Source organism: Martes martes (assembly GCF_963455335.1).
Source record: "Martes martes genome assembly, chromosome: X".
NCBI classification, from domain to species: Eukaryota; Metazoa; Chordata; class Mammalia; order Carnivora; family Mustelidae; genus Martes; species Martes martes.
This window is the reverse complement of record NC_137897.1, coordinates 37,860,448-37,876,861: the sequence shown is the minus strand read 5'-3', so window position 1 is coordinate 37,876,861 and position 16,414 is coordinate 37,860,448. Positions and strand designations below refer to the sequence as shown.

Below are 16,414 nucleotides of genomic sequence, written 5' to 3'. Positions count from 1 at the left end.
AGGCAATAACATGAACCTGGTGACCTGAGCCAGACAATTTGTGAGCATTCTTCAACCCGTCCCTTACTTCTCCCATGTAATGAGCTGTCTTGTGGATTTTACCTTCTAAATATTTTTTTAATTCCTCTCCTTAATAGTCCCTTTGCAATCTCATGTAGGCCTTAAGATAACAAATCTTTCTTAAAACCACTGCAACAGCTTCCTACCTCCATTTTTCTCCAATCACATTTCTCTTTCAAACACATATCCAACGTGGTGGCTGCCTGCTCAACATCTTTTTTTTTTTTTTTTTTAAAGATTTTATTTATTTATTTGACAGACAGATCACAAGTAGGCAGAGAGGCAGGCAGAGAGAGAAGGGAGGAAGCAGGCTCCCTGCTGAGCAGAGAGCCCGATGCGGGGCTTGATCCCAGGACACTGGGATCATGACCTGAGACGAAGGCAGCGGCTTTAACCCACTGAGCCACCCAGGCGCCCCTGCTCAACATCTTTTGATGGCTTCAACGACCTCAGAATAAATATCAAGTTCCTTAAAATCATTTGAGATGCTCTGCAAAGGTTCCTCCCACCTAAACTTGTAGGCAGAATTTGTATAGTCTGTATTCCAGCCACACCAGACTACTTACCCTTTTCTGAACAAGCCATTTCATTTCCCATGTTGTGCCTACAGCTCATAACAACATTCGCTCCACTTCCAATTCTCATCACTTTTTAGCCCACTGAAGTCATACTCATCCTTCAAGGATGGACTCAAATGTTAATAATTTGGGGAATTCTTATGCCAATACTAGAAGTGAAAATTAGGTCATTTTCCTCCTCGGTGTTATCCTAACAGTAAGATTCATTCATTCTGTTGCATTCACCACAGTCCCATGTACATTACAATTAGTTGTTTATAATTTGTCTTCTCCGAGTAGAATGTAAACTCCTTCAGAACAGGTATTACATTAGTATTTGTTACTGCTTCTCTTGCAAGCCTTGGCCACAGAAGACTGACCAATGTTCTATGAACTGCACCAGAGAGGCATGAGCATTAATCTGCCTGGAGCTATACTGAACTACATTACATTCAGTTTACTATCATCAGCTTACATCTGGATTATTCCCAGTTTAAAATCTCAAGACTAAACTTCTTGATGATTATCATTTGTTAAACATCTACCAGATAAATGACTCCGTCATAATTACTTTTAGAGTTAATTCACTGTTAGTGAAATGGTAGGTCATGAGACTAAATTTTAATGTAACAGCTAAGTAACAAGAAAATAACAAGATTGAATATAATGCCAATTTCAGTAAGACGCAGGATAAGAGTATAAGTACTCTTTATAAATTTTATAGACTTACAAATTTATAAATTTAAAATAAAAGTAGCCCAAGAGAAACCAAAAGTAGAGAGTTAAGAGGCTTTATAAAACAACCCTGGACAACAATAGTTACCTACCTCACAAATGCTACAGTAATGCGCGGGTTCTTCTTTTGTCCGCCCATGCCATATAATCTCTTTTCCTGCAGCAATGAGAGCTTCCCTCAATGTCTGACATTGCTTCAGAGTTCTCAGAAGACAATACCTATTATGGGGGAAAAATTATTTGTGACCAGCAACAGAATACTGTATATCTTTAGCATCAAAGATATACTCCTAGAGACTTGGTTCTAGTATCTGCAACTTCATCAATTTTTGTCAATTTCTCGGATATTCTCTTATTTAAAAAATAAGGCCAATGCTCAGCAAGTCTGATGCCAAAACTGTATCACTTAAAGTTGAAAATTAATTGATATCTGAATATCAAAATACAGTGATCTTAATATAAAAACCTGACTCCTTGCTTAAATAGAAGTCACTAGATTTGGCTCTTATTTGGGCAAGTAAATTTAACCTCTTTGCGAGTCAATCTCCTCATCCTTGACATTAGGGGTCTAAATTCCAAATCTCAAGTGCTATGATTCTATTAAGGCAGGAAGGCACATTATTTCTGTCAGCACTACCTAGACACTCAGAAACAGCAACAGCTTGTACAGCTGCTTTTGGAAAAGTTTGAGTCTATACAAAGAAAACTATACATTTAGTTACTGCATGACACGAAATTGGTTTCACTATAGCATTAAAGAAGAAAAAAGACATCACTTGATTTTAACTTGAGGATAATACAGAATCTTTCATTTATATTAACACAAGTGAACTCTTCTTATAACTTATACCTTTTCTAAATTCATACTTATGATGCTAACAGTACTGAATTCTCACAATTTGTGCTGATTTTCCTACAGTCTGCTGTCATTACTTGAACTTGTCTGCTAAAGTCTCTTTTACTCTCCTGTGCATTAGTGGCTCGGGTTCTCCATTTGAAAGAGAAGTTGGACTAGATGGTCTCTAAGGCACTTTGCAGCTCTAAAATGCAGACAACGAAAATACCCTAAAGAAAAGGAAATGTAAGTTTATAGCAACTGACTGCTAATTGAGAGCAAAGTTTTTGTCTGTTTTATTTGTTGCCTAGGACAGTGCCTGGCATATAGTAGGTGCTAGATAAACATTCAATTACTTACAAGAAAAATTTAAAGCTTGATAACAGCACATTTGATTTCTCTGAATTTATATGTCCTTGCTATTTCCTAAGTTACAAGGTTAAAGTATTGGTACTTATCAGAACCCATGTAAATTAAGCCAAGGTAAAAATATTGACCTATAATATATGTAAACCTGTTAAATTTATGTAACAAACCTTAAACAATAGCAACTTTACAGTTAAAAAGCAGATCTTTTCAGTATCATAGTCAAAGAACTTCGCTCTTAATCTGGCTTCAGCAATTCTTGTGTTTAACTTATTTAAAAGCAAAATAATGCTTTAGACTGTGGTTTGCAAGTCAAACACAGGACAGCTGTTTGGGGGGAGATGTGTCAGGGGAGGTAGCAAGCAGAAAGATCATGGCAAAAAGAAGAACGAGAAGACAGAACTTGAGACTATGCCACCAACTCCTGAACAGTACCTGCTCCTCCCTTTTCCCTTTTCTGTGTCACACACAATTCACCTCTGAAGCCACTGATCTTACTAAACAAGTTTGCCAAGCCAGGCTTCAAAACAAGGTCTCTTTCATAGGAAAATAATGCCTAAAACTTTGCAGGTACTTTTGGAAGATTTGCACACTCCACTACGCTCTCATGTGAGCGAACAAAGAAAAATAATAAAATAACAAATAAAGTACATAAATAATTAAAAATAAGACACAGGAGGCATGGCATGAGGTGCTTCAGACATGTTATGCCATGTAGACCTCTCAACAGCCCTCTCTGCCTGTGAGAGGCACTCTTATCTCCATATCTTACCAATGAGCAAACGAGGGCTCGGGGAAGCTCAATTTGACCGATGTTATGAAGCTAATTTTTAAGTGGCTGGGCTAGGGGTTTGGGAAAACAAAATGTTAAGCCTCCCCTCACTAGCTCACACTGTACTCTTCTTTCTGGTCTCTTTTTACCTGCCTGATCCCCCTCGTCTCTTTAGAAGATGAGATTCTTGAAGCTCTATCAGCACAGTCTGGTTTTGTGGTTCTGGGGAGCATTACTCCACTCTACTCAGCGAATGAAGTTTTATCTCCAATGCTATGGGCTACTTTGGCAGTTAGATGTAGTTATAACTTATAGCTCGTTTGGTAGTTTTATCCAGAAGAAGGCAATCAGTATGTATTTTTTTCCTACAAACAATAAAGGGTTAGAGCCAGAGTTACATTAAGAGTAAATACTAAGCCATTAATATGCTGCTTCTGGGATCACAGCTCCAGAATTTTTATTTTGTGAGATACTGGAATCTTAAAAAATCTTCAGTCCAACTAATGTGGTCTGACAACAAATAACCAAACTGTGGTTTCCCCCTTGCCCTTTGGTTTTTTCCCTTAACAGTAAAATTTTTTGTTTCTTCCCATTTCCAAAAGGTAGCAGTTGGAACAGAAGGAGAATTGAGAGAGAGAGGGGCTCTTCTGGAGCCCACAGCAATAAGCCTGTCCTAGAGGATGTGATTCAACTGAAGGGTAGAGAAAAATAAATAGAAAATAAAAACATTTGGGGAAAGGATGCCTAGGGAAGGCACAGATACTATTCAGGACTTGACTTAACAGTCATCTGGTTCTGCTTTCAGGCTTTGGTTTTATGTGAGGACAACAGCTGAGTGTACTGAAGAGCTAAAAACTAAGAGTCAAACAAAATCACTGCTGCCATTTCCTCTTCCCTTCAGTTTTGCTGAATTTTAATAAATTTATCTTACAGCAATTAAAAATGCAACTTGTTCAAAACAAAATAATAAATCACCAGCAAAAAGTATAAAAATGTAGAGGATAGAAGATGCTGTTTTTAACAAATACATTTTAGAAACAGGGTCAGAAATGATTTTAGGAGCTAGAAAAGCAGGAAATTCTGTGACTTTTAAGGATCAGTCTGGTTTCAGGACCCTGTGGTTTAGCTGCGTGGATGAAAGACTACACAAAAAGGCAGGGGATATTAAAGACAGCTCTGGCTTGGAAGAAAACCACAACGAAGAGGCTGATTGAGGGCGTGTTATATTTGAGGTTATACAGTAGAATCTAATCCACCCAAAAACCCATATGCAAAGATGGAACCTCAAGAGGGATGGAATTTTAGTAAAACTGCTTTACATAGGGGATAGAAATGCAAATATACTTGGAATAGCAGAGTAAGAAAACTGAAGATAACAGGACAAATAATTATGAACAATATCATAAATCAATACACTGGGCAAAAGATAAAGTAATGCCATGAATGCTAAAAGGAAGAAGTTCACCTTCCACTGAGGGGAGATGGGAAATCACAGAATTTCATAAAGAAGCTGTCAATTTAGACGTGAGCAAGAAAGAGAGGTGGGAGGAAGGCATCTTCCAGGGAGCAGGAATGCCATGAATAAAGCTAGTATGGAGATTATTCAGGGAACAAACAACTGTTGCTACAAGATTTTAATCTTGGGATGTTTCTGGGGTAGGAGAATAAGGGAATAAAGCTAGTACATTATGTCGAAGTGAAGATAACACTGGGGACTACTCAGACATTCCAGAGGCAACTTAACTAAGTTTCCAAAGTTAGTTCCCAAACACCAGCGTGGAGACAGATGAAACATGGGTTAACTTGATACAACAAGTCTTTATGGTAACAATCTTAGCCACTAAGAAGCAGATGGGGTACAAATTAAAGTACACCAAGAGGTGCCCTGCCTTGACCAATCTCTCTTACTAAAGAGCCATCCAAGAAAAGTGAGCCAACATGTAATCCCCGGAAACACACTTGCCACCTGTCCCAGGGTTTCATACCCCTACAACAGTGAGTGTCTAAATTTCAGTAAGACATCTAACAGTTTCATTTAAACCAACCACATGGCTGAAAATCAAGGTCTCAGTCAATGATAAAATGAGTTAAGAATTTTAAACTCTTGGATGGAAAAATCAAGTATGAAAGCAAATGTTAACCATGAGGATGCAAAGTTTTAGAACTTTTAGATTTTGTTTGTTCAGTGTTCTCACAAAGCACTGTATATTTAACTCAATGGTGTTTCAGAAGACCCAACCTCAGGATAATAGCATTAGGATCTATACGAACTATGGACTGGTCTTCATGGCTATACCCTCTTAATCAATTATCAGGCCAACTGGACATTACCACAGAGCTGGAGTACACCTCATTTATCCATTAAAAAATGAGAATCAAAGGGAAAAGTGAGTTAATAATGAACAATTTGCTTTAAGCTATTTTCAAAACCTCTGTGCTTATGATAAAGGTTTTATTATGTAGATAGGGTAATAATCTATAATATGTACCAAAAAAGGGAAAACAAAAATGTTGTTAGTTTTAAGAGCTCTAATCTAGTCTAGGATGTCAGGGGCTTGCCTGATCAGAGGATTCATCTAGGCCACTGTGAGAGACATTTCCAGGGTTCTTCCCATACAGCTCTGAATTTACTTGTTAGGAACAGAGACTAGAAATCTATTTTGGCAAGAGCCTCTGCTGATTTTTATGATCAGGAAGTAAGAACCAGTGCAAACCTCTTACTTCGTAAGTGATGAAATTGGAAACAACGTCTAAAATTTATAGCATTATTTTTCAACAGACATTAGTATTATACCAACTTCATGAATCACATTTTTATGATAAAAGCCTTTAAGAGACTATAGAAAGCAAGCTTAAGGGGGGGGGGATAAGAGCAGATTCTAGAACTAGACTGCTTGGGTTCAAATCCCAGCTCCACACATACTTCATATTCTCTGTGCCTCAGTTTCCTCACTGCAAAAAGAGGACAACTAACTATTACTATTATTATGAGAATTACAGGTGTTATATAAAATGCTCAGATTACTGTCTGGCAATTAGTGATCAGTATTTAAATTCAACATGTCAAATTCTTAAACTGTGTTAAAAAATAATTACTAAACCGAGTCTTTTTTTAATCTGAAAAAAATTGTGCAATGAATGCCAACTAAAAGTATAATAATTACACCAAAAAGAACATAGGACAGATTATTTAAAAGGTGTTTAGTCCAGATCCCATGAGGTCAGGATTTCTCATTGGAGGCACTACTGTTATCTTGACGGGGAAATTTGTTTTTGTGAGGGGTTGTCCTGTGCAGTGTGGGATGCTTAGCAGTACCCGTAACTTCTGCCCACAATATATCCACAGTACCCCTCCCGTTCAAATCTTGCCACTGCCCTATGTGCCCTGAGGAAGGGGGGGTGAGGGGAGACCAAACTACCCACAGTTGAGAACCACTGCCCTAGGTCCATGAATATTGTACCTGAAAAATAGAAGGTGACTGAGGTTTCTAGAACTAATATTAGTATTAGTAATTATAAACTATAGCTATCATTTACTGAGTGCTTCCTCTATGCTAAGACCCATATAATACTTACAAAAGGTGTATGAGAAAGATACCATTATTAGTCCCTTTTCTCAGAAAAGGAAACAAAGGCTAGTAAGTTTGGTGATTTGTGCATGGTCCCCACGACCAATAAATGGAGCAGCTGAGATCTGAAGGCAGACTGGACTCCCAACAGCTACACAGTGCTGCCCTGCCTGTAATAATACCTCACTGAGATATCAAATAGCATAGAGCCTAAGACTTAGGAAAATTACAAAGGAAAGGAAAATAACAAACATATAATGATCACATATACACAAAAGGCACAGAGAAGTATAAAGGATTAATACTGTGCATATAAAATGGCACATTTAAAAACAGATCTTAAGAGTGCATTGTAAGTGGTCAAAAGTATGACAAAATGCTATGACAAGAACTTAAGTTTGTGGGGAATGGTTTTCAATGGACTTGATAGTTCTGAAATTTTAGAAAATTTATTTTCTGGTACTGGCTTATAAGGTATTAGTGTATTTAGAATGTATAGTAACTCAGCAGGTTACAGGGAAATTGATAAGAGAATGTATATTCTGAAAATTAACCTTTTACTCCTTAGCATACTATCTGATATGCTCCTCCTAAATCTGAGACTTCCTAACATTGAATTTTTCAGAGGAAAATGGACATTTGGCATTCCGTTTTTGACATTTGAAAATGTACTGAACTACTTACCATCACAGCAATTTAAGTGGAACTAACAAAGTAGGTGGTGAAGGAACCAGTTTCCAACGTATTAGAAAATATACTATCATTACATTAACTTGCTAATAGCCCAACAAGATTGCAACAATTTATACCGTATTTGTTGGACTTCGCCTTATCTACTATTGAGATTAAACCATTCAACTGCATCTAAAGGAATCTAAGTATTGTGAAAGCCTGTTATCTACAGGGAAATCTAATCAGTACCACCAGTCTCCAGAGCTTACTTGCTACACTATCATTTGATTCCTTTTCAAGGGTCCTGTTAAAAGGAATATTTCAATGCTAAAACATAACGAATATATGAGTCTTATGAAAGTGAAGTTAAGACTGAGTACTATATAGGGAGAAAATGTAGGCCACAGCAATGCACCTCTAATATTTGAAAATGAGAATCAAGAATTTTCGAAGAATGAGGTTTCTCTTAGCTCAACTAGTTTAAAATTAAAACCAGAGGGGCGCCTGGGTGGCTCAGTGGGTTAAATCATCTGCCTTCCGCTCTGGTCATGATCTCAGGGTCCTGGGAACAAGCCCTGCATCTGGCTCTCCGCTCAGGGGGGAGCCTGCTTCCTCCTCTCTCTCTGCCTGCCTCTCTGCCTATTTGTGATCTCTGTCTGTCAAATAAATAAATTAATTAAAAAAAAAATTAAAACCAAAGAGTAAAAACTGTATACTATGATGAAGATGGATAATCAGCAACAATAATCTCCCCACCCTCAATTTTAGGTTTTAAAGTGCCTATTTTAGTAAAACTTCATTCACTCAAGATAATCAGCATCAATAATCTCCCTACCCTCAATTTTAGCTTTTAAAGTGCCTATTTTAGTAAAACTTCATTCACTCAAGACCTACTAATGAAAATACCTATGACATAGTTTATACTGAAGTGGGATAGGCATTTACTTAAAGTATGTTCAATAGTTCTCAAAAATGTACAACCCAAATAAAATTTTGAGAAAACAAATCCAGAATGTGGAACTCTGTATAAAACAGAGGTATGCTCTCCTACAAAAGAAAAGCAAAGCAAAGCAAAGAGAAGAAGAGAAGAGAAAAGAAAATAAAAAAGGAAAAAAATCATGTAAAAAGACTGAGATTTCAAAGAGACTAAAGACACAACGATTACATACTGAATTCAGTGTCAGCATCATAGGGGCTGGTGGAGCAGGGAGATAAAAGCTACAAAAATGCATTTTTGCATAGTTGGGGAATTTCAAATGTAGACTGTTTATTAGCTAATTACTATTGAATTTCACATTTTTTACATGTGTTAAACAGTACTGTGATTACACAAGAATATCTTTATTCTTAAGAGATGCAGGTTGAAGCATTTGGGGTCATGTCATAATGTTTGCAAATTACTTTTTCATATGGCTCAGTCCAAAAAGTGTGTGCATATGCGTATGTGGAGACGGCTAAGTAAATGTGACAAAAACCTATCTGATGACTCCAGGTGAGGTTATATGGGCATTTATCGTACTATTCTTTCACTTTTGGTAGATTTTTAAAATTACAAAATAAAAAGTTGGAGGAAAAGTATAAACAAGTTTGGGAGTGGGGGCATGAAGCAATGCATTAAATGCAAATCTGATAAATTTTAAAGGAGAATAGGGTATTCATATGGAAAAAAAATCACAGTTCAATGAGTTAAAGGTCAGTAGCTTTACATTTAGATAGTCTTTCTTAATTCGTTTCTTTGTATAGGCATTGTTCTATTTTAAAAATAGCTAATGGTTCAGAAAACTTAACAGCCAGCACCTTAGGAGGGTTATCTGTCAGCCAGGTGAAAGCTACAAATGTGTGTACCAGACTCCTTTTCTCAGCAATAGAGCCATGCAGTCATCTCGCTACTTAACAGAGATCCCCACTACAACATCACAGGAGGAATTCAAGTTCTGCTTGTCTAACGTCCGCCAAGCTGGTAATCACTCCCCACACCTACAACATTTCCTCTCTTCTTCTATTACCCCCAGTTCATCAACAAGTATAAATGTCCCACTGCCTACCCAAGGAAAAGCCCCACTGGCAGACTTCTCTCTCACCTCCACCACCCAATCACCCTCTAACCTTTGTCCCTCCTCTTATCTGAACTGCTTCAACTACCTTCTCATTTATTCTTCCAAATCTTCTGCCTTCCATTTATTGCTGAATCTTGCTGCCAAGTGATCTAACATGCAAATTTGATCACTATTAAAAAGATTTAAAATTCTTTTTATTTTTTTTTTAAGAGTGAGCGAGCAAGCGAGCATGCAAGCATGCTAGGAGTGGCAGGAGAGCAGAGAGACAGAGAGAGAGAGAGAGAGAGAGAGAGAGAGAGAGAGAATCTTACGCAGGCTCCATGCCCAGCACAGAACCGACCTCCGGACTCCATTTCAAAACCCAAAGGATCATGACCTGAGCCAAAATCAAGAGTTGGATGCTTAACTGAGTCACCCAGGCACTCCTAAAAAAGATTTAAAATTCTCAAGGCTTCCCACTGGTAGCTGCTGCCAATGTGAAGTCTACCTGAAATTTTTAGCAACATAAGTTTAAATCTATACTCTTCAAGTAATATGAACAAAGTAGGGCTTAAACCTAAAAAGACACTTAAAAGTTTGGCTAAAGAAGGAGAAACGAAGTTTTCTTATAATATATGGGGGTATATGGAATAAAGTCTATGTTCATTTAGACAGTTAAAGGAAATCAAAAGAGATAGTTATTCACTGAGCTTCCACTAAAATTCTTCTAAGGAGTTAGGCTGTTAACTTTTCAAGTCAAGGTTACTGCATTATAAAATGAAGGAAGTAATAATCAAGATAATGAATTGACTCATGCCAATGCAAAAAGTACTTGGAAGAACATGAAGTGGAGAATGAAAATTAGTGTATTTTAGTAAAACAACTAGGATGTAGAAATTGAAAGATTACCACATGATTTACTCAGATAAAGTACTTAATGGAATTGCAGGACTCTGAAAGACCCAATTTGAACCTGGGAAGTGCAAAGAAAAAAATTAAGAGTAATGCTGACTTGTTGAAATAACAAGAGTTAGTAACAGGTAATTCATTCTCAAAATGATAATGAGGAATTAGCAGGGGGGCAACAGGAGAGAACACTGCTCTCTCGTTATAAAATCACTCGGTGCCAACATAGGTACATGATCTATTACTATACTCCCACAAATTTTTCATAAATTTTGCATAAACTCACTTGGTGTTGAAGCTTGACCTATGGCTTTTTATAGTTTTTGCTTATCTCATACGGGTGACTGTGTTTTACTGCAGGATACTGCCATAGACCTCACTAGAAGGACAAAATATATATGCACTGTATTTCTTTTCTAAACCCAAAGAATTCTGAATACCAAACCACATTTGGCCTATGGGATTTAGGATAACGGACTATGGAGGTACAATACTACTACTTCTGTGAGGCCTTTCCTTAATGTTCCCCTCTCTCAGAAGTGCCTTCCTCTGTGTTCCCCCATTTTTTAAACCAGTATCTTCATAAGCAAAGATCCCGTATTTTAATTCACTATTTCCCCATTTATTATAAGTGGCCTGAGAAGTGATCAAGTCCCTTTCTCCCTCAGCATAGTATCACACCACAAACTCAGTTCACAATAAATATGAAACAAATATGAAAGCATGAAAAGTACGGGGTGGAGCTGAATGTGAGTGGATGTGAAGGCACAAGGTAAATTTCATTTACGTTGTTTCTGATTAATACTTAATTATGAAGACCCAAAAATTTACACATGGTTGAGTCACAGTATTTAGAACTAAAAACAGTAATTCAGGAAGTTAAGGAAGAGGACTATTTTGTATATATATCTTCTCCATTCCACTTCTTACATGGAGCTGATAATCTTTTTCTTTTAAAATAGCCTACAATTCACATGTTCAATATATACTGAGTTAATGCCTTACTAAAAGATAACTCAAACAAGGAGAAAAAAGGGGGGCAGTGTAAAAATTACAAAATAGAGTAGCAAAAATAATGGAAAAGTCAAGCACACATCTAAATGCAGTATTGGGTCGTGGGCTGACAAGGTTAAGTGGGGGTCAGATCTGAGGTACAAATGGGAGATTTTAAAGAAAGTTTGCATTTGTGCCTTTAGTATGTTTAGCTTAGTTGGTCACTGGTAACCTCAGCAAGAGAACTGCCTGGAGTATATTTAAGGCAGGAAGCCAAATTGCTATGGATGGTGGAGTGGACAGGAGATGAAGACAATGACTCTGGCCAAGGAAAGAAATAGCAAGGAAGAACCATGACTTAAGAATTGGTATAGCTCGCAAGCTAGGACAAACCAATACCACTTCCTTCGTTGGCAAGATACTAGGCTTGAAGACCAAAGCAATGATGTGGGTACAATTTTACAGCAAAGTCAAGCTTGTGGAAAAAGACCCCCTCTATTTCTGTAACAATACATTCCCCATGCTATCTTCTGACCTTCATTTGGTTCACTATTTGCTTTTCTTAAATAGAAGTATTTCTCTAAGCTCCGTGGCCAACTCCCCACCCCCCTTCTTTCAAGGCAATCACAAATGGCTAGATAGAAGACCCTCTAGTCTGCCAGCTCTAACTCTGCTCTCTAGAGTTCTGTATTTCGTACAACTTCCGCTAAACAGCTCTATCCAACTATTTTATTGGCTACTCAAACTTGCCACAACCCCAAAATGAAGTCCTGTGCCAAAGATACATACAAGTAGCTTCCATACAAGACAGCTCTGAGCATTTAATTCTGGCTCTAACCACCTGGGCAACACTGGGTTGCTGAGAGGCAGAACTCAGATACAGTCTGGGAAGCACGTTTCTTAGTGCTCAGTTAAGTACCAAACTCAATTTCTTTTTATTTTTACATATATTTTTAGACAGAGAGCATGTGAGTGGTGGGGAGAGAAGTGCAGAGGGAGGAAGAAAGAATCTTAAGCAGATCTGAGCTCAGAGTCCAATAAGAGGCTTGATCTCACAACCCTGAGATCTTGACCTGAGCTGGTATCAAGAATTGGACACTTAACCAACTAAGCCATCCAGGCGTGTGCCCCCACCCCCCAAGATCAATTTATTAACTAGCATTATTACTGAAACCACGTAGAACCCGGACTTGAAAACCCAAACTATCTTTGATTCACTCATTTCTCTTACCATCCAAAATCTTATTCTGTTTACTGAACTGCTAGAAAGAACTTTATAAAACCCAAGTTAGATCATATTAGTTAAAAACCCATCAAAAGCTAACAGAATAGACTTATGTTTGGTACACAATGCACGATCTGCCACAAAGAACTTCTACAACTCTACCCTGTTCTACTACTCCTCACACACATTGTCTTCAAGCTAGAATGTACCATCACATACGTTAACAGAGTCATATCATATATGGGTTTAAGATCATGCAAATACCCAGTAGGGAAGAAGTCAGGAGAGAGGAGCGAGCGAGGCAGGTGCTGGGGATAGAAGAGCAAGAAAAGATGACCTGGTGTGAGTATGCACTTGCTGGTGCTCTGGGCAGGAGGAGAGCTCCCCCGAGCCTCTCACCCAGTCAGCAGCCTTACCATGCCGAGTATGACTGTAATAGCACAACAGGGCCTCTCCACATAAGCCAACAATTTCACAAGGTGCTCAAGTGAAGAAAAGAGATTCATTCCCTCACCAGAGGAATATGTGACTGTGCGGGACTGAAGAAGACACGGTATGCATTACTTTGTAGACGAACTGAAGCATCTTCCTGATGGCATGACAGTCTGGTCTTAAACTGGCTTTAGGTGGTATTCCTCTGTCCTCTTTCCTTTCACTGCCTCCACATCTTTACCCTTCACATCAATTACCTGCTTCCCAGAATATACAGACTTTTCTGATTCCATGGAGCTGGGAAGAATCCTGTGGGGATCTGTTGTAGTATTTCTTTCAATGTATCTATTTATATGCACTTTTACTTCAAGACAAGACCTACATCAGATACACACAGACAAACATATACCCTCTCAGTGCCTACCCTAGAGTCGTGTATACAATCAGCAAATATTCATTAAATTATGGAAAGTACAAACGAAAGAAAAGCAACAATGTTGGCTGGTGAAAAGTACGTTTTTGGTTAACAGCTGAATGATTATGTTTTAAGAGGGACGTTTATAAAGCAAAGCTTAGGGGTCTAAATTTATATTTACAGTGAACATTTCAATCAGTGTGAGGACAAAAAGAGCTTGCTAGTCACATCTCATGACAACTCCAGCTGGGAGCAGAATTCTTAATATAATGAGGAACACAATAAAGATTCAGATGACTGAATATTTTGTAGCACAGAGTAAAAATGGGAGTAAAATGAGTATGTAAGTGCATTTAGGTTAAAAAATAAGGTAGGTATGAGGAACAACAGTACCATGGGTAATTTTAAGTTGAAATACATCCAAATTGTGTGTATCCAATTTCAACACAACCTTATAACAAAAATGAGTATGAGTGTCAATGCTCAACATTTCAAATGTTAAGAGAGGGATGATGATAAACTGGAGGGAGTCTAAAAGGATGACAAGGATGATGGGGATGGAGGGATGAAAACGATGATAGAGGCGAGATGTTTAAATTAATGAAGACCAGGTAGGAAGAACAGAATAGGACAACGATCTTCCTTGATTCCTTTTTCCTTCTTGCCACTTCCTCCCCACATCCTGCAACGTATGAGTAAGTTCTGTGAGCTTTAGCTCCACCAAAGACCCTAGTCTGATCCCTCTCTCTACCCCCATGGGTAAATGTCTGTCTAGGTTGGTCTGTCCTGTTCCAACTGCCTTCTAACTACCCACACACACCCCCTTGGAATCCATTCTCTACAAAGCAATCAGATTCATTTTCTTCAAAGTTTAAAACAGAACCCATCAGTCTCCTGCTTATAATCTAGTGGTAACCTGTAACACACCCAGAAGTCCATGTCCAATCTGGTTCCTGCTCACTTCATTGAGCTTACTGCAACCCCCCTTTCTTTCTCTCATTCTGCTATACACTGGCCTTCCTGTTCTACAAACATGCCAAAGCTATTCCTAATTCAGCCATTCAGGCCTGAAGTGTTCTACCCCCAGGTCTTTCGTTGACTCCATCTCAGTATTTGGGTCTAAACACAAAACTCCTCTTCTCAGACACCTTCCTTGACTACTGTCAAAAAAGCAGCACTCCTACCCTTCCCCCCACCGCCACCCAAATATTATGCATTTCATCTTATTCATACTACTTGTTAGTAATTTATTTATCTGTCTGATGGTCTCTCTGTCTTGCTCTACCAGAATTTAAAACCCCCGAGGGGAGGGGTTTTAACTTAAACACTGCACAGAGCTGGTTGTTAAACACTTGTTGAATGGGATATATTTTACATAAATCTGAAACATATTTAGGGAATTAGGACCAAATGACAGGGAGATCTTGGGCCAATCTGTAAAGAACTTTCAAGAACTACAGTGAGAGAATGAAAATGTTCAAAAAGCTACTAGATGACCACAAATTATGGAGGCTACAGAATAGATTACTGCACTTAGTAGTAGTTTTGACTAAATAACCTTAAAAATCCTTTCCAATTATAAAATCCTAATCTATCTAAAATGTAACAAGTCACCTTTTTTTTTTAAAAATTAACATATAATGTATTATTACCCCTAAGGGGTACAGGTCTGTGAACCGCCAGGTTTACGCACTTCACAGCACTCACCATAGCACATACCCTCCCCAATGTCCATATTTCAATCTATATAGCTATTAGAGAAATGGTTTCTATGCTGTACCATCCCTGTACCTTTAGGGGATCTGAATTAGCCTCTAGTTTATGCCTATCTCATATTTACTAAACATCTTCAGCGACTTTAAATCATTTTTCACCCAAAAGTAACCCTGAACTTGCCCTTCAGAGCAAGGTACCACTGTCAAATATAGTAAGATAAATGGATAGACAACCCCTCACACCCTACTGCCAATTACATTTACAGACCATGGTACCCAAGATCCAACTTTTTAAAAGGATTTGTACATCATGTGATGTAACAAGCATGGGGTATTATATAAGACTGATGAATCACTGTCTATCTCTGAAACTAATAATACACTATATGTTAATTAATTGAATTTAAATTTTTTAAAAAATATTTTATTTTTATTTGACAGAGAGAGATCACAAGTTGGCAGAGAGGCAGGTAGAGAGGGGGGGGGGGAAGCAGGCTCCCTGTTTGAGCAGAGAGCCCAATGCGGGGCTCAATCCCAGGACCCTGAGATCATGACCTAAGCTGAAGGCAGAGGCTCAACCCACTGAGCACCCAGGCACCCCAACTGAATTTAAATTAAAAAAAAAAAAAAAAGGATTTGTACATTATTTGTTATGATTTGGGTTTTGTTACCTTTTGTCTCCCCTACTACTTCTGCCCAAGACTAGCTAAAATACTGCAACTGATAAAGGACTATATTGTAAGATAATCTAGAGGTGTGTTACCTTGACCACACATTTTCTGTTTGAATGAAATTTTGGACTTAGGTTTGAAATCACTTTATTAAAACAGGATTACTTTCAGAAGACAGTATTTTGAAAACATATGCTGATCAAATTAATATAGCTACAGGAGAAATAATTATAAGCACTACTTTAACAAAGATGGAAACTATAAATATTTTATCACTGAGTATAAAGCAGTGTATTCCACAATGAGTTTCTGAGGAGGTCAATTCTTTAGAAGATACTGGTCAAACAAATAAGTTTGGGAAACATATTATATAACCCTCCTCCTTTCCCATTCACAAAACATACCAACACTTACAGTCTGTAAAACATTTTACAAAAACTATTAAAAGAATAAAG

General features: G+C 37.9%; 1 protein-coding gene across 4 annotated transcripts in view; it reads right to left on the bottom strand.

Annotated features, from left to right (window-relative positions):
* KDM6A (lysine demethylase 6A) overlaps nt 1-16,414 on the bottom strand; it is a 200,565-nt gene that overhangs the window by 3,229 nt on the left and 180,922 nt on the right. For all 4 annotated transcript variants that reach the window (XM_080794729.1, XM_080794730.1, XM_080794731.1 and 1 more), the window contains one exon: nt 1,445-1,571. In XM_080794729.1, coding sequence (XP_080650855.1) covers nt 1,445-1,571 — 127 coding nt within the window. The remainder of the gene's footprint in view (nt 1-1,444; nt 1,572-16,414) is intronic.